The sequence below is a fragment of the Ptychodera flava genome, chromosome 9 (assembly GCF_041260155.1).
Source record: "Ptychodera flava strain L36383 chromosome 9, AS_Pfla_20210202, whole genome shotgun sequence".
NCBI lineage: Eukaryota > Metazoa > Hemichordata > Enteropneusta > Ptychoderidae > Ptychodera > Ptychodera flava.
In genome coordinates this window covers 31,675,734-31,695,555 of record NC_091936.1, presented here as the reverse complement: position 1 = coordinate 31,695,555, position 19,822 = coordinate 31,675,734, and the positions used below count along the sequence as shown (strand labels likewise).

The following is a 19,822-nucleotide window of genomic DNA, read 5'->3' as shown; positions in this document are numbered from 1 at the left end:
TTTAGAAACAATGTGCCCCGTTATAATGGAAAATTAATTGGAAATTAATTTGCATGAAATCTATATGGTTTCACGTTTCTGATGAACCGACCTTCTTTCTAGCAAAGTCCCTGACATGTCGGCATGTTCGATCGTGCTATTTTCGTTTCAATTCCGTAGCAAATTAGAAAAGTATTCCCGAATTCAGCGTTGATGTCACGATGGTGCATATCCGTTGGCGGCATTTCTCTCTTGAGGGTCCCACCGTGTGCTTTGGCTGTCCAACAAGGTCCTTCCCCTTTGTGGACAGCTGCAAAGTTTCTAATAAGCACTAGAAAAGAATATCCAAACCATTATACACTTCATCCATTTCAAAACTAAAGGTTTCCTCGATAAGTGGCCCCACCTGTGCGATGGTATCATATGCACATTTCACGAAATTGGATGAAAATGTCAAGGACGGTCAGTTTCAATCGAGAATCCTGACAACCACCTGACCTTTTGGCATGAAATAAAAAATACAAGGGGGAAACAGATGTCTTTGAAATTAATTGCTGTGCCGTGCGCTCTATCGCCACTCAGGATTACGCAGGTGTAAATTATAGTAGTATAAAGTAGTACGAGTGTACGTGTATGGGAGGTAGCGAACAGGAGTCTTAACGTCATACCTGTATAAAATACATGTACTTCGTAAGTAAGACTGAAAAGTTGGAAAGGTATACGACAAGTGATTTTACCTCAGCAACGGGGATCGTCAAAAGAAGGTGTTCCTCCAAGACAAATGTAGACGTGCCCCCACCAATAAATTTTCTATCGTGACACAAGCAAAAACAAAATTTCGCCAGTTGAGTTAAAGAACAGCTCTTTTAGCGGCCATACGAGACAAGAATCGCGTTTCTATAACATTTCTAACAGCGCTGCCATTAGTTGCGAGAAAACTGTCCCAAAATTGCCAGCAAAGAGGGCTCGAGTAAAACATATATACAGGCTTATTTTCCTCCTACGAGTGGCTCTCCTAGAAATTGTGACCGCCCTAGAAAAGTGTCTGTCGGCTCGATTCCAGTCGGAGAACCCCTAACTGTATCAAGACAGTGATTGCTGGGAAGTGGAGAACCTCAGCTACACAGAGGCTAACGGCACACACTCAGGTTTGCAAAATGATGCTGGCTTCGATCTGGTTCCCTGTCCTCGCAGGTGAGTACTACAGTTGTTTACTGCCATAGGAGCCAGGGATGTATCTGTCGCCAACTTGTCTCTTCAACAGTCTTCAAGGTACTATACATTCATGAGTAATGACTTTGGTATGATCAGCGATCGCCACACAGCCAATGCAGAGCCGACTAATCTAATCGTAACGGCGGGACTACTTCCACTTCCACCCCCCGTCTGCATGTATAGCAGACGCTGTTTCCGTTTTCGAAGGTTCGGAAAGTATCAGACGAATAATTATCGAGGTTTTGTCTACTTGACTGTGCTGTTCCAATGTAATTATTATATATAGCTTTTGTAGAAGTCAATGATGCTGCCAGCAGTCGATAAATTATACAAAACACAGGTGCACCTTGAAAGTGAATTTATTGATTACGAAACGTATTCATGTGACCATTTGCTTACATTTCCCAGAATCTGACAAAGGCCATAGTCTTGATTTAAGGGTCTCTGGTCGGAAATATATATTGAGAATGTTTAGCGTCGATTTTTAGTTTACCTTTTTCTTAATTGTCAAAAGAGCAAGGATACGTTTTACTCACTGTGTGTATTCGACTGACGATTGAAATTTACGATGAAAGTCAGCGACAGAGATCTTCATTGCCATTCTATCTTTGAATCTGTAGCTTCCTGTGTTTTACTATAGGTTATCCAAGAAATTGACTCAAATTTAGGGCATTACAGCAACCAAAAGGTGTTACTGTTATCTATATCTACGAACACACTCGCATCCGCATTATTCGTTGACGGCATTCCGTTTCTTGCGGTTCGATGTTGTCAGACCCACTTACATAGTGTGGAACAAGCAACCGCTAATTAAAAACCGCCGACCAGGTTTTTACGTGTTTCTTGAAAGAAGACTGCGTGTCCAATCTTTGAAAGTGCACTACCGCTGTCTGATTGCATCAGTAAACCGTACGTCGTGCATTGTCCAAGGTCGAGAAAGATCTCACCGGAAATGTACTATCAGTCAAAATATTCAGCAGTTTTATATGTGCTATCGCAGAGATTCCAAATATGGACTGTAATTTGCGCCATTTTATCAGACAGAGTTTTATTTTAATTACTCCAACCTGATCTCATTGTTGTAATAAATATCCGAATCACACAAGGTATGGTGTGGCGAAAAAAAAAATTGCTTCCGATTCAAACCAATTTCAGGTTGCCATGACGACCGAAAACAACATTCTATTGATGGCTTTGACTTAAGATATTACACATTTTAACGTCTGTAACACGATGCGATGAAAAACATTATTAGATTGTTCAAGACTTGCGGGGAGACAAAACCTGCTTCAAGACGTATTTGTGGACCTTTAACACAATTTCTTATAGCATCTATCGGATTATTCACTCCCCCGCAGGCAACCTGCAAGGCGCTTGATTATCGCAATAAGAGTTTTCTCGTGATATGAGGCCCGCGGCTCTACCTTTTTCCGAACATTCGATTCCTGCTTCCCGAGGGGGAAAACACCGTGTTTCTGTCGTCGAGTGTCTGCATACCTTGCGCCGTTAGTTCAACCGTGTCATATTAAAGCCGACTAGTTACTGTGTATTACATGCCGTGTAGGTTTTGGCAGGTGACATTGTAGCCGCCGGTTCTGATCCTAAATGCCAGAGCCAACCTTAGATGGTTGCCATGGAAATGGCTGAAACCTATACATCTCTTTTTTATGTTTAATGGTCTTCCCAGAACACCGCGCTGTAAATGGACGTGATCTCAGCGGGTGTCACAGAATCGCGGAATGTTATATCGCAGCAGCGATATTACATGTTTTTCCTTTAAACTCAATACTCTTGAAGGAGGTGTTGAAAGCCACAAGTTTACCTATGGTTCCATGACCGCAACGTCTACATTGTAATTCTAAGCCCTGTCTGTCTGTCTGTCTCTCTCTCTCTCTCTCTCTCTCTCTCTCTCTCTCTCTCTCTCTCTCTCTCTCTCTCTCTCTCTCTCTCTCTCTCTCTCTCTCTCTCTCTCCGGTTTGGGAGTTAGATTTGACATGGTTGCAAGTATCAGGTGGCATTATTTTCAAACAACGGATTTCTTACGTACTTACATATACATTTTGCCATACCTTGCAATATTCGATTACGCTGTGGCCCTTGTCAATTTATTGTTTGTTAAAGCCCTTATAGCTTGTAATTTTATGTATTATTTTTATGATTTTATTTTCAAACAAAAGTTGAGTTGTGTAAATGTGCTAACTGAAGGACGTGTATTGAAGTATTACTGCTCGCTGATTTGGACCATGCCTACACGTCTTAACAGGCTTAACAATAAACGGGTGCTGCACCCGTAAAATGGCACCCTCACAGGAAAATACAAAAAACAGTATTTCCTGCACATAGACATCGTGATCATACAAGAAACAAGTATGATGCCATTTACTTGAATGCACAACACAGGATGGCCAACATTTTGGGGTTGTAATCGTTATTTTCTCTGTTATATGATGAGTTTTTAAAAATGGCGGGAAATCTAAAATGACGTTAAAACCTTTGAATTTACATGCCACTTTGACACTCATAGCAGTGTTATACACTTTTTCAATCTCTAACGGGCCTTATTCAAAGAAAACTTTGAAAACTAAGGGTATTTTGAGATTGGTTTATTAAACATTTGCAGCTATTGGGGACTGGTCAGTTTCTTCAGCCTGGGGGGGGGGCGGTGGATTCATGGGGGGGGGTCACCCTGTTATTGACTTTGGTGATAGGGGGGGTCACCATGTTTTTGAAATGCCCAATAGGGGGTCAGTGTGTTTTTGAATTTCGACACAGGCTCATCATTGCCTAAAATGCATCGTGTCAGCCACAAATTTCATCCAGTTGCATTTTTCGGCGCGCCCTTTGGGCGCGTGACTTTAATAATCAGACATATTTTTCAGCACGCCTAACTTTAACATATGAGGCATACATATATCAGAGATATATGTATGTTCAATATTTTTCAGCGTGCTCTTCAAGCGCATAATTTTTAATATATCAGACATTTTTCCGCACACCCTTCCTGTGCATGACTTTAATATACAAGACATATATCAGAGATATCAGAATATTTCATATTTTTCTCCACGCCCTTCGGGCGCCATACTTTAATAAATCAACGATATATGCCAGAGATATCTTGATGTTTGCTAAGTGAAAGTGTACTATTATGAAATCTGCATTTCATATGAAAAGCATGACAAATTCCTGATACTTTTCTGTTCTCTCTATGAGAATTCAGTATGAGAAAGCAACATGCACAAATATCAATGGTACAAGAAAAGGTCATCTCAGACTCAGCAAACATCAGATTTGGCTAAAATGCCTCTCTATGGTTCCTCAGGAGATTTAATTGGATGGCTGGCAAGTCTTAACACCCATCAAAGTTTTTGATTTACTGCTTTTTCCTGTTTGATATTAATGATTGATATCCATTTCTGTACAACAGTTCAGGACATCTGGTTAAGCATAGAAAGTGTGAAATACGTTCACAGCTCATTCAACATGTACTGTATTCAAACTTTAAGATTGACACTTTGAAATTCCTATCTTACAACTGACATGCCAACAATTTCATTAAAACACAGAATGACTTAAAATATAAATGTACGTAAAATATATTATATATATATATATATATATATATATATATATATATATATATATATATATATATATATTTACAATATATATATATTTATATATATATATTTATATATATATATCTATATCTATCTATCTCTCTCTCTCTCTCTCTCTCTCTCTCTCTCTCTCTCTCTCTCTCTCTCTCTCTCTCTCTCTATATATATATATATTACAGTATTATATTATTACATATTACAGTTGTCGCGTGCGGGGGGGTCACCCTGTTTTCAAAATTTGGAATAGGGGGTTACCCTGTTTTCATAATTTGGAATAGGGGGGGGGTCAGCCACTTTTTGACGTCAGCAAAAAATAATCCACCGCCCCCCCCAGGCCGAAGAAACTGACCAGTCCCTTGGGGCTTTAATTAACGATAACAGATAGTAAGTTATCAGCATACTTGCCATACAGAGTAACACTGATACTATATTTTGAAACATTACAAGTATGGCATCACGAACAAAGACCTAAAATAAAATAAAAGCTGGTGTCAAATTGATGGTGAATAATTTACTGCCATTTTTGAGGGTCACTTTTTATGTCGGCATTTCTACATATTCATGTGTAGGAAACTTGAATAATACTCCCATCATGCAATAGCATCGATTGACTTTGACCATGCAGACATTATAATGCCCACGCACACGATCAGAATGATATAGTATTTAAAGCCTCATCACTCCGCTCAAGGATATTTCTATTGTTGAATATTTATGATATATTTGCATATTGCGGATGTATATCGCTTCGTGATGAGGCTTTGAATAATATAGCATTAATAGGCTGATCATCCTCTGTGTCTTGTGTCCTCATAATAGCTGACCCGCACATTCTACATGATTTTAGAAGGGGGTGATTCATACTTCCACATATCCAGCATATCTACGTACAAGAAATCAAAGGAACATCCTCAGATGATAAACAATTTTAATTCCTTAATATCATTTTCTGCAATACAGAATACAATTACATTCTACAGTAGAGAAGCTAGTTGCTTCTTCATGTATCGCCATAACCAATAACTTATCCAACAATAAAGACCCTTGTCTATTTAGAGGGGTTCATATTACTACTCTAAAGACATTACATATAAATCACAAGGAAGTGAACAATCAATATATCCTTTACGCGAGGGGGCCATTATGACATTTCTGTCTCCTCGGTTTGCCAACTTTTCTACCCTTCCCACGTGACATCTTACTAGTGGCCAATAAGATTGTAAGAAACGATATCGTGGTACTATAACCGTAGCCTTAAGTTTGCTCTTAATGATATGCCTAAGTACTGCTGGTACCAATTGTGCTGGAAGAAATTTGTTCCTATACATCCAATTTGGCCAAATTGTGACACATATCTTGGTAATTTCCTATTGGAAAAATTTGCCATAGCATCTACCTGGTGCGGGCCAAACTCTTTGTTTACCCAGCCCCATGCTGCGTCCGACAACATCGCATTACTTAGCGAAGTGTCTCGTGACTGCGCATCGGCTTCATTATCAATGGATGCTACATGTGTCATTGTGAGACGTATATTATTATCAAAACAAAAATTGAATATACGTTTTAATGTCTCATTCAGCTCATACGCTCGTGCCCCAGGAACGCCATCGTTCCATGACTGCACAACAGGCAGTGCGTCGACAAACGCATCTACCCTCCTATCACTGATATACTGCTTAATCGCCATGAGTGCTCTGAAGACAGCCTCTGCCTCTTTCCTAACTATTGGCTTATCTTTCCAGTCGTTCTCCCACATATCTCCTACCTCTATCTTCCTACCATCTAAATGTGTGACTGCACCCCATTTATATGCACTGGAATCTGTGAATATTTTCACGCCAATGTGACCCTCAGCCGGCCACTTAAATTCTCCCGACTTTTTAATTATACTTTTCCACTGCTCGATTTCCTGCTTAAGCAGTCCCCGTAATGGTATCAGTATCTTAGCATCTCTTTCGGATTTAGTGCAGGCAAAGGCCATCTGCCTTATATACAGCCGAGCGCACGGTATAGCTAGAGCAAAAGAGACACACTTCCCCATGATTCTTTGAACGACGGACAATGGTACTGCCCGTTGCGACAATGTACTATCGATTATCTCCAAGAATTTAACTTTCTTTGCATCAGGAATAGCAAAAGACTGTGATTCTGAATTGACAGTGAACCCTAACATGACTAACGACCTTGTTGGATGCAGAACACTTTTCTCTATAGCCAAAAAATAACCAGCCCGTATCACTAATCTGCATAATATGTAGGCTGCGGCTTGCGCACGTTGTAACGGGTCCCATGTGTTAGATTTACAACCTTCCGGTGGTGCCAAACCTCCCCCATGCCTGTCGTCAATATATTGGATGCACGGGACTCCTAGTGACCTAGCATAATTGGTCACACAATACCCAATGGTATGGTATATATAAGCAGATAGTTTCCAACCAAATGGCAAAGTGTTATTAACATACCATACACCCGCCCACTCAAAACCGACATACGTTCTTTCTGACGGTTTAATCAGAATGTGGTCATAACCACTCTTGTCGTCACACTTGAAGTGATAGTCATTATGTTCTACATATCTGGCGACTTCTATCAGCGTGTCCAACTTGAAAGGTATACTTTTAATCCATAAATTGAGATACCTCATGTCTATACACATTCTCGGCTTAGTGGGTTCCACGGTAATCGGCATAACTACGTGAGGCGGCGGGTCTCGCCCAACAATGCCCCAAACTGAGACTGCCCCTGATCTTATTCTATCAGATATAGTTTTTGCTATGAACTCACCAAATTTACCACAAACTGCGTTATTGTAAAATTTTCTGGGTGGCAGCAACTCGTGGTCATATGACATGCCTTTGAACCGTCCCTTAAAATGTACAAAATAGTCCGATATGCTGATTTTGTGTTTTATCCAGTTCAAGATTTCTGCTTTATTACCAACAAGTTCGGCCAGTTCATCCCAAGTCTCCAAGTTTTTGTGTACTTCGCCCGCTATAAACTCATTCGGGTTTCTAAAGAACAGATCATCGGGCGTTGCAAAGTTGTCTCCATTGGCCACCATTTCAACACAAGGTAGTTTGCTAGCAAGGCCCTGCCGAGGGGCACCCCAAGGGTCACCCAGCCATAGCTGAGACGTTTTGTTACATCTGGGTTCACAGTGTATTCCATCTCCCAGTCAGGTACATGGAACTGAAAAATCAACATTACATAGGGGATAATTACTCTCAACATCTCTCACAAGGGGGCGCCCCTGGACAGGACCGTGCGAATGGCAGGTTGCAGAAAGCAAAGGGCCTATTTGAGGCCCCCTGTCAGGGGTGCAGTTATACAAATAAATGAGATGTGACTCATCATTTCAATTTTATATGCCTTTTAATGATCAATCCTGCTACACAAAAGTACAGGTCCCAAGATAGACACTAACTTCCTAGCTGCTCGTTACAACTATCTAATTTTCGTTAGCTTTGGTATTACATTCTCTCGCAAAGTGTCCAATCTTTCCACACTAGTTACCCCCGTACATCTCAACATTTTTTTGGAACGTCGAGTTCCGAAAGTCGCCCGCCTTTCCGGATATGGTCGAAATCTAGAGTTGTTACTGGTGCTCGTGCTATTCTTAATAAATTTTGCAACCTTTGATGCTATTTCCTCTTCCTCTTTATTACCTAATAATAACACAATTAGGCGACCAGCATCATTGCCAAAATCGTTGGCCTCAAATTGCGATAATACGGCCCTAAAACGGGCTAACTTAGAGTGAGCTGATCTTGTTGCTCTATCTACGAGTGTTCTAAGAGCATTCAATATTTGCTGTCTGGACACAAACTCTGGCATGTACGCTATCTCCATGAACTTTTGAAGGGCTTCTTCTACCGTGGCTGTCCCCGCCATCTTTTCCATATTCTCTACCTTCTTCACGATCTGTCCAATTTGATCTTTCACCTGAAAGATACACACAGAGGGGGAAGGTAATCACAAATCACCTACCCTCATCAACTTTTACATAACAATGACTACAGCTGTCACCAGCCATGACATCTGCGCACAATCAGCATGCAACTTTCTGAATAAAGTATGGGCATTATGCAATAACCACACCTACGTGAGGCTCTGTATAATTTACTTTCTTTCCCTTTCTTTTTTCCCCATATGTCCGGTGCCCTTCATTTTGGCACTCTTTCAGTACTAATTCATTATGTCCTCTGACACACCTCATTCATTTGACCACATTTTCTGTGCCCTTCACATTTATACACGTTGCCTTTATCAATACCCACAGGTGCCCCGTGAATTGGCACTCATTTTTTTTATCCATTCTCCGTGCTCTCCAATTTCTCCATTAATACCTTATCAATACTCGGTGCTCTCCAAGCACTCGTTCTCTCTTGTCATATTCTATACTTCTCCACCCTTTAACACTCTTTTACTATATCGATACCTAAGGTGCTCCGCCAATAGCACTATTCCTCCTTGTCATTACTCGGTGCCCTCCAGTTTAGCACTCCCCCACACGTTACACCCGCTCCATCCTGAAGATGGTGCTTTACTTCAGCGTTCCTTACGGCAGTAAAATAGAATGAAGTGTGTGTGCGTGCGTGCTCGTGTGAATGTGGGCGTGTCTCTAAAAAAAGAATGTGGCATCAAATCCATAGGAAAGCAGCCTAACCAATAGCAAAGTACAGTGTTTAAGGGTAAAATAGCAAGTAGCCGAATGCAAAATCTAACAGCAACCCCAAGCAGGAAGCTTTGAAAGATACGCAACAAAGAGTCATACACGCAGGCACACACATTTACACATTACTCAACCTCGCACCTGTCCCACATACAGGTGTGTGACCTTCAATAAATTCCATAAACGACAACTAGCCCAGGCTACAAATTCTAATCCCCAAATACAAACATTTTGCAGAATGGTTCAGTGAACGGTGACTATCGATATAAAATGGAACCCTCTTGCAAAATACAATATGCTGCATACCTGCGACTGAGCATTGTCAGAATTCTGGTTATCAGCAGACGTAGCTGCAACTGGTGGTTGCGAAGCACCCCTTCCTGCCCCAGTAGATGCACGCTGTTGAGCTGTTGAGGTCCGTGCTTGCGCTTGGCCAGTGCCTGGAGCGGTGGTTGGTGTGTGGGCTTGCACAAAAGTAGCACCCGAAGCCGTCACATTGGAGGTCGAGGTCGTAGTATCTCGCCGAGCAGCTTCCATGTCTCTATCTCGTTCCTGGGCAAGGTTTGACACTGTGTCTTTGTTTCACCTGATTATATACTTCACTTATGAATATTTATGATATATTTGCATATTGCGGATGTATATCGCTTCGTGATGAGGCTTTGAATATTCGCTGTTTTGCGAGAAACCCTACACCTGCAACATTCCATCTTGAAGCTGAATAATTAGCCGCAGATCGCAACAGTGTACCGTTTAACTCGGTTGAGTGGAAGACAGCAACAGCATGAAATTTGGGAACTCATTCCCGTCGAATCTTTGGCGTCAAAGAAATTATACGCCTACACTCACTCAGAAATTTAATCATCGCGGCACCTCTCTCCTTATAGGTCGTATGCACTGGAGTAGAGAAAACGCCGATCTCATGAACTTCTTTAAATATATTTCAGTGCACCGCTTCCATGGATACAGACTTTTCATTGCAGAGAACAAAAGTTGACGAGAGAAAGCCGTGAGGGTGTCTTTGCGTCTACGTGTCATGTCTTACAGTGGTCAGTGTTAAATAATACCCTTGTCTCAGTTATGCCGATATTATGAAGGGCCAAAGCCAATGGGCAGATTTTTGTACTCATTCTAGCCCTTGTTTCCCAAGCTCAATATCTTGACCGTGTATGAGTTTATCAAAATATTGCTCATGGATGTTTGTATTTGACCAAAAAAATAACAATTTTGATATATAGCGTTATTTGACTTTCCCCTGCACACAACACACAGTGGCAACCTTCGAGTCCCTACCACAACACTTCGAATCACTCCATACATCCTGAATTGTGCAGTTGAGAATTCTCTACTTGCGTCACTGAAGCAGATAGAGTCACGACAATCTTTTAAATCAGACATAAAATCATATTTGTCAGCTCGATAGAGTTCGTCTTTCTTTATTATTAGCTGACAAGTTTTCTCTGTTCGTCCCATCACATTTGACATCTTTGATTTTGCTTTGTTGATATTTCCTCAGTTTGATCTCATGGACTAGAATCGTTCTAGTAGATATTTCCATGATCCTTACCAGAGAATGCATTATGTGCAATATTATCTTTGTGAAAAAGATCGTTTATTCCATGATTCCATGACTGCAACGTCTAATTCTCTCTCTCTCTCTCTCTCTCTCTCTCTCTCTCTCTCTCTCTCTCTCTCTCTCTCTCTCTCTCTCTCTACCTCTCTTATATAAACCTGTGATACAAAGTAACCACAAGACAATAAATAAGATGGGGCATTTTTTGAATCAGTTATTACTTATGTATTGTGTGAGAAGCTTTTGGTGGTACACAGCAGCTGAGTCGAGTGAAATTCATAAGTGCAATCCCTGTCGACACGTATGCCCGTGCCATTGTGCGCACGGTATTCTAGTGCGAGAAATAATATTTGTTATGACAATACACAAATCATTTATACAATATTCTGCAATAGTAATAATAGTCTATAGACTTGAAGGATGTGATGTGTAGTCATACGTAGATGTTGCTGCGAAGCATAGGTTGTCATGGAAACCAGCACAATAACACATTTTAAAGTGGTTGTTCTGAGTCCAGGAAATTAGACAGGATATTACATACCGTGTAAAACAAACATATACCATGTGGGAACTCGGTAATACGCCATTCCTGTGCTGAATGGTTCACTGGTTATGTCATCTGTATTAGGCTCCGATTGTCAAGGAGGCCTGTCCAAGTGGCGCTAAGGCTTTATTTAATGTATTCAGAAACACATGTAAGAATATATGTAAGTAAAGTGAGCTGGCAAAAATTTCACTTCTTCTTCAAACGGAAATATGGAGACGTGCTCATGAACGTATCTGTCCTGCTCTGCAAGTAAGCTGGTCTCCATTATCCGGACTCAAAGCGAGGCTGCCGAAGCAAAAAAGGAAACTAAGGATGGCAGACCCGAAAATGGTCCTGGAAAACGCAATGGAAATATTTCCGAGATGAGACGCCATCTTGGCTATATAGTCACTTGTGAAACTCATATTAGCGATGTATTTGTTTTTAATGAGAAGATTTCTTGCAGTAATATGTTTTACCTAATACTAGACTTATTTGTATTTACAATAATTTTAGGGGCAATACTCTATTTCCATTATGATACACCTGCTAACAACTGTACTGATACACCCAGACGCCATATTGCCTTGGAGAATTTCCTATTGACTTGCTCAAGACCCATATTCACATTCGGGTCCGTGTAACCGAGACTACATATAATCCAGCATTATCTATATCTCCAGAACATCTCATTAGGTTATTAATCCGTGTTGGTTGCATGAAATGCTTACTTAAGTTACTTAACTTATGGCTGGATTTGCTTTGCATATCTGACATATCTGACATGCATATTAAATAGGCCCTTCCAGCGAGAGGACATAGACTGGGCAAGCGTCCGTGCATTGACATTGAGTTATAACCTGAATGACCTCCAATGACCTGAATGACCTCCAATGACCTCTCTGGATAATAACTTACATACACGAAAGGAAATGCAGGTCATTGTGGTACAATCCTTCACTTTTAATAATAAGGTGATTATTTGAGGAGGAGGAGGAGGAGGACGATGATGATGATGATGATGATGATGATCATCATCATCATCATCATCATCACCATCACCATTATCATCATCATCATCATCATGCTCTTTACAATCATGATCATCATTAGTATAATGACGACAACGAAGTTAGCGAAGTTGGCTAAGGTAATGATACTGACGAATTTGCCATGATTCGACGAATCTGTAAAGAAGACCTAATGAGACCCCAACGTTGGATTCGCGACATTAGAGTCGAAGATGAGTAAAAAAGTAAAGTACAAGTGTCGAAGGAAGGAACGCTTGATGTCAACGTTGTTTCGTCTCATTCACTATATTCTGCACTGAAGCGATTATTTCCATCAAAATAACTGTTCCAACAGCGAAATAATGACGGCGGAAGCAGTGCATTTCACTTAAAAGTTCCATGAAATTAACTTTTGATATATGTTTTAGTAAATTTGTTCTGTTTGTATTATGTAGTTTCTTGTTCTGCTCTGCTCAAAATAATGTCGAAATGTGTAGCGTTTAACTAGTCAACATAGCGGCTGCATATTTGTAGTGTTCCATGTTTTTATCGACAGATGGATTCTAGTCTAGACTTAGTCTAGAATTCTAGGCTTGAATTCCAGATTAACGCCAGTGTAGAGTTCATTTGTCAAGGATAGCATCGCGTCTTGACCGCAATGTGTTTCTGTAGGCAAGACGTATACTATGTATACTTTCTTCCCGACATTCGTTAGGAAGCCTATGGGACGACTTATAAAACAGATTAGTTCAAAGAAAAGAAAATAGCAATTAAATATTTTCTTCAAATCTTTTCACATACTGAGTCCTATCTCTTGACGTGTGAGGCTAATGCCTATTTTGACTGCACAGGTATCAGACCGCTGCAATCATTCGGTCGCTTAGAATGCAAATTTTGTTATTTGAAAGGAGAACAGGTAAGCAATTCTGGGTTTAACATTGGACACCGGAATTTGTATAGACAAAGTGCTATCGATGTGTCACTGAAACTATGTGAATGTACTGCTGATGTGCTGTTTCGGTTATACTTCAGTTAAGACAACCCGCAGCTCATGCGAAGAGTTAAAATTACAAGGTGAAATTCATGCTAGAGCAGATGTACTATGAATGAGTTCTTGAGAAGAATTTAATGTCTCGGAGCACTTAATCCTTCGTCTGTACATTGAGTCTCTTTTTATCTTCATGGTATGTACGATTTAGTGTCGTGGGTCTGAATTGCACGTACTTTAATCTTGAAAAAGAGCACCCACTCGAATACAATTTCAGCTGCTGAAGGACTCAAAAGCGTGCGGGCGCTCAGGGACCCTCAACTCTAATGTTGCAGTTTGGAGGCCCATGGGCGTCCACATACAACTAAATCTTCAGTCCTGTAGACATATATACACAAGCATTGCGAAATATAATAATTATTTGAATGTCAAGCAAAGACGAAGACGGTAAAATTAACAACGAGAATATCTGCTTTCTTTAGCTGGTCGACATTTCTAAACAACAATGAAAAGCATCACTGAAAGACTGGTTTACACCGCGTGATGAAGTATAAAATATTTTCAGTGGGATGAACTTGAAGTTGTAGAGCTTTGTGTTAAGGGGTAATAGCTGTACCTTTGATAGATGTTTTCATTATTTTTGTGTCGTAAAACATACCAGATTCAACTTCCTAAATTATGTTGAAATATAAGCCTCAACCTTGTCACAATTCGATGACTTGTGTACAGTTAAAATGATATTGTATATATTATATATATATATATATATATATATATATATATATATATATATATATATATATATATATATATAATATTATATGTATATATATTATATTATATTATATTATATTATATTATATTATATTATATTATATTATATTATATTATATTATATTATATTATATTATATTATATTATATTATATTATATTATTTATTCCAGACTTAAAATCAGTAACGCTGTGAACAACACCGTTACACAAATTGCACATGCAGACGATATTGAAAAGTTGAACACTGAATTTCCACGTGATTTCGATGCCAGAATAAGGACGTATCAAGTAGGACGAACAAAATGAAGGAAATTACACCAAGAGTTGCACGAATGAAGCTTTTAATGAACTGCGCACGAACCTTACAAAGGCATAACATGATGCAATTTTTCTCGCCTAAAGGGCATATTTTAATCGAACAAGAACCGCTTTACTGAAGGTGACTCCTTACTAGATTTTACATGTACATCTTTCCCTCTTCATGCAGCGACGATTTATGGTCAGATTTTTGACAGCGTTGATGCCCTGACTTGCCATGTCTGTGAAAGCGTGTTGGGAAATAACGTCGGGTGTGAGAGCGCCCCAAACAGCCCGAAGGTATGCATGGCGACAGGGGACAACTACTGCGTGGTGAGTCGGTTTTTCGATTTGAATTTCATGCATGGGCGCCTTTTAATTTCTAACAACGGCAAAGTGACATACAGATGGTAAAACATCTGTATTCGACGAATCTGCACCTCGAAAGTGAAAGACTTATAAACTTTTTACTAAACTGTTCTCCAGGGATATTTCAACCATTCTCTTTCAAAATGAAAAAAAAAAAATTGGGGGTCGCTATTGGTAATAGAGAAACAAATTACCCAAGATTTACCGATATTTGACATTCAAAATGTCCGCCATCCCCGTGTTAACTGTTCGGGGAAAAATAAATGTTTCGATTTGGGAAACACTAAGACCGTGGAAAGTTTTCTTACACCAAGAGCTTTGAAATGAGCCCTCACAAATGGTAGACTAGAAAAGAATTGTAAAAGTTTGAGGGTCCAAATATCTGTCCCCGAGGCGCGTTCTACCTTAATTAAGTATGCTAAAATATAAAGTACTGGCCTCGTCAATACGGTGCATTGTGTACATCATGTTATTATTTGACAAATAGATTCTCTTGCGAACTAAATTCAGTTTTCAAATACGATATCATTTCATGTATCGTCTCTTTTGATAAGATGAACCCTGTGCACGGTTTTGATGTAGAACAAGAACTTGAAAATATGTTTTACAAACGGCTTTGTCGATGGCTAAACTGGCTAAACAGTACCAAGAACTTAGAAAGAGTACAAAGTTCCAGACATTTCTCTTGTCGCTGAGTACATTACACATAATACGAAACAGAGAGCAACCTTCGGGAGTTTCTCGTACAAAAGTTCGCACAAAAGTCAATAGGGTTACACAAAGCTGTAAAGGCCATACGCAAAGTCTACGCATACGTTGCAAGGGGTTTTTCTCCCAACTTTAAATTTCAAATGTGACACTAAAACGTCTTTTGTGTCAGTTAGTGACACTGATAATTTTGATCAAATTATTTGACACTTCTGATCGGCCTCACGAAACTATAGCTTAAGCTTATGGGAAAGTTCAATAAAATTCTTCAATTTTGCTTTCAGGCAAGGGTTGCATTCGTACGTGACCAACTCTCCTCGGTTGTCCGGGCATGCAGTGAAACCTGTGAACAAAACCATTACTCGTGCCTGCAGGAACACGGCGAGTGTACTTTCTGCTGCGAGGCGGACAATTGCAACAGCAAGCCCGCCACAAACCGACAAATTCTGCTGGCAACAGACGGCCCGTTCCCGCCCACCGTGCCTCTTTCAACTCCACAGCCAACGGCTCCAGAAGTGAGATCAGAAGACAGGGATTCCGCTATGACACATCACACATCAAACTGGGGAGTCGTTGTCTTGTTCATCGTTTGTACAGCTGGGGTTTACATGAATCTTTTGAGCTAATACTTCGTTTAGGAAAAGTGACCCTTCACCGATGTTAGTAATCAAGCACATTTGAATCGCGTCGAGCTATCCAGCTAAAAGTTCCTAATTCTATTCTACGTAATGGAGCAGATCATGATTACTTGTACATGGCAATAACCGAGAAAAGCCACTGGGAATGAGCACTCTACGATGGGACACCAATACTTGACAAGCTCTAGCTAGCAGGGTTCATACAGCGAAACAAAATGTTGCACAGTAGATATGGGAACCTGTTATCTCCCTGACAAATTGAACATTTCTAATATTAGTATTTTATTTACTTCCTAGTAGCAACGCATATGCTATGTCAAATCTACCATCTACATACACGACGTCTCAGTAGTTCAGCCGTGCCTGTAAATTGCAGGATTTGATAATTGCCGTGGTGAAAGATGCACAGATGTAGATGCTGTAGAGAAGTTCCCAGAGAAGTTTGTTACAGCTTCAGGAGAAGCTAATCAACCGATTTTGAGAAATTGTAACTATTGCTGTTTTTACACAGAAATACGCTATTCAGAAGTAACCAAAAATATTGTTAAAGTGGAAAGCAATAGCTTCGCGACTGCCCTTCCGCCACGAGTTCAAAAGAATTCATTCCGCCAGGATACCTCCCTCTTCCACTCTTCCTACCAAATGCTTCCCAGGGCCATCACTTTGCCATATGTATATCCCCTGCCCATCGGTAAACTCTCGAAATCAGTCGAGCCACACTCCCTGTCGGCCCGTAAGGCTTTATCAAGGTTGTACCCACCGAGAAGTAGAGTGAAATTGCAAAATTAAAACAAACGAAAAAAATATAACGAAAATGACTCTGCTTTACATTCGATTGAAATATTCTCTCTTTGATGTACTAACGCCAAGAGTATAAGTATCAATTAAAACCGTGGATATCTTTCCAATTTGTTATAAAAACAAGCGGTTTATTAAATATTTAGTTCATTCGACGCTCCAATAGCGAAGCTGCAATGGATGATAGCCTTCAACATACTTCTTTCACTGTTGTTTTTATTGTTTTTGGCTTTTTTTTTGCAATATGCAGTTTCTGCGGACTCTTTATCTAATTGTGGATCATAAAATTGAGAGTCAAATAAATCATTAATTTCATCTGTAACAAAATCACTTCCGTGGGGGTTTTTATGCGAAATCACCTCTTGTTTGGAATCGTTAATTTCTGCTACTGACACTTTCAGTCTCCAAGTTATGTTCGCTAGCGCTATCTCCTTACCTGTATATTTTGATGTCAATCTTCATAAATTGAGATTATTTCGTTTATAATAAGATAACTTCCTTTTCTAAAATAGTCTCGAACAGTTTATATATATTTTTACCTTGTTTCCCTCTGCACCCGTCGCCTAATAATTATATCCACTTTATCAATGAATTTAATTTTCAATTTTTTGCTAATTGGTTGATATTACTTATTTGGTTATTATTACTGGCATTACTTAAATTGTCCAGACCAAGAGTTACATAGGCGTTTATTCGCTTCTAGTTGTCACGGAATTGTATGCATACTGTGGAATAGATTTATTTCTCAGCTGATCCAAAAATTAACCAATAAAATTTGTCACAAATCTGTACCACACTCTTCTGTGTAAGTTCATTTGCCAAATTTTTGGCCTCTTACAATAAAACTGGATAAACCAGCTGATCAACAAGTTCTAGTCAAATTGGAACAGGCATTTTTATCATGCACATTAGTGCTACAGGACATGAATAAAGCTTCTGGAAGTCCCAAAACAACAATGTAAACATTTTCACACGACTTCCTGGATTTTTTACTGTTGTTTTCTCAATAGCAGTACACACTGCATGCCTCACTTTAGTATCGTCAGCAGCAGCTACATCACCACCAATTTACTGCCACTATTTAAACTGCTACTGTCAGATAATATGTAAGTCATCTAGATGGCATCAGTGTAAAAATAGCGTCAAAGAGACACTGTGCTTCTGTGCAATGGGTTAAAAGTGGACGGCGAACGTAAAACTGGTACATTACAAATATCATTTGTATTTATGGTATTACAGTTTGACTTATTTGAAACATATGCAGAACATATTACCGCTTATAATCTCCCTTCCGGGGATAGCTAGCAAGAGGACGCCGGGATACAAAAACAGCGTAGAGGTTCATAGTTTTCAAAATTAACGTTTATTTCTTATACAAAGATGTTACATGCTGCCAGGTGTTGTCCCTTCTCTTGAATGCCTATGTTCGTGGAAAGACCTCCTTTATACAATCTTTACAGTGGTTATTTACATACAATTGAAATGCAAACTCGTCATAAGTGTCTCTCCCTAATAATTACATATTTATGGCTAAGGTACCTATCAATGTCCAAGACAATAAACACCAGAACAATTATGTACTTGCTACATTTCTCTAATTACGTATCGCCATCGCACATAATTAACAATTTTGAACCTGATGATTATTAATCATTATGCTGAATTGACGACAAAGTGAATGACCTCTGTGACAGACTTTTGGCATGGTATTAACTATTTTTGGCCAATATCTTTTGTTTAACCTTTTCAAGTGCATATCAGACATTCTCATCATTTCGTTGCCACTCAGAATTAGGAGAGTGTAGTTTTGAGGAGCCGTTGAACTTTGACAGTTAATGCAAGTGCGTGTGAGGTATATGGCTTGTCGATGGTAAATGTTATCTCCCACAGACATCTGCCAACTAGCAAGATCAACCCAAGAAAGTGCATGGAGCTTCATTCGCACCCGTAAACTCAATGATTGGCGGGTTTTTTTTGCGCCGACTTAAAGATTTGGTCAACGCTACCTGGATTCATGTTTCCAACTTTCTGTCAAGAAATAATTCGTAATGTATCCTGCCAGTATACTAAGTCCTGCTGTGAAGCCTGAGTGTGGATGTGTCTATATTTTGTTCGATTGCTGACCGTAAAGCTACTGTGGTGTACTGTTGTCCGAGTGTTTCATTGCTGTTTCATCGACAAGATCTCACATTCCATTGTTGGTATAGATATGAACCAGTATTTGAACATGTTAAAATATGAATCAAATGTTCATCTTTGTCGGAATTACTTGAAAGGCAGCATTTTGGTAGTCAAAATATGTACAGCCGAGCGTATAGAACTCGTAAATTTTCGGAAAAGTATAGTTATAATATGTTGTTCGCTTCAAGGTTTTGAAAATTTGCGACTATAACAACCAACATCTCTCACGGCAAAGTATTCCTGACTGTGTGGTATTTTGCGTGTTGTCTGTTTGTATAGTATAGTCGACAATGCATCATTACAACAAGACTGTACATGCCGACTTTCATGGTGACAAGTTTTGAATATCCGGATAGTAAAATACCATTTAGCATAATCATGATAATAATCAATCAGCCGTCACAATTTGACTACTGAAAATACGCAAAAGAGAACCCCAAATGCGGTACCAATTCATACAGTTATTCTGAATA

At 39.6% G+C, this 19,822-nt stretch overlaps 1 protein-coding gene across 1 annotated transcript; it reads left to right on the top strand.

Annotated features, from left to right (window-relative positions):
- Positions 1-637: 637 nt before the first annotated feature.
- On the top strand, positions 638-17,959 carry LOC139139661 (ly-6/neurotoxin-like protein 1). Its single transcript, XM_070708529.1, has 3 exons — positions 638-1,173; positions 14,846-14,988; positions 16,017-17,959. Exons 1-3 carry the CDS (start codon positions 1,137-1,139, stop codon positions 16,356-16,358), a joined length of 522 nt encoding a protein of 173 aa, XP_070564630.1. The 5' UTR covers positions 638-1,136; the 3' UTR covers positions 16,359-17,959.
- The last annotated feature ends 1,863 nt before the right edge of the window (positions 17,960-19,822 follow it).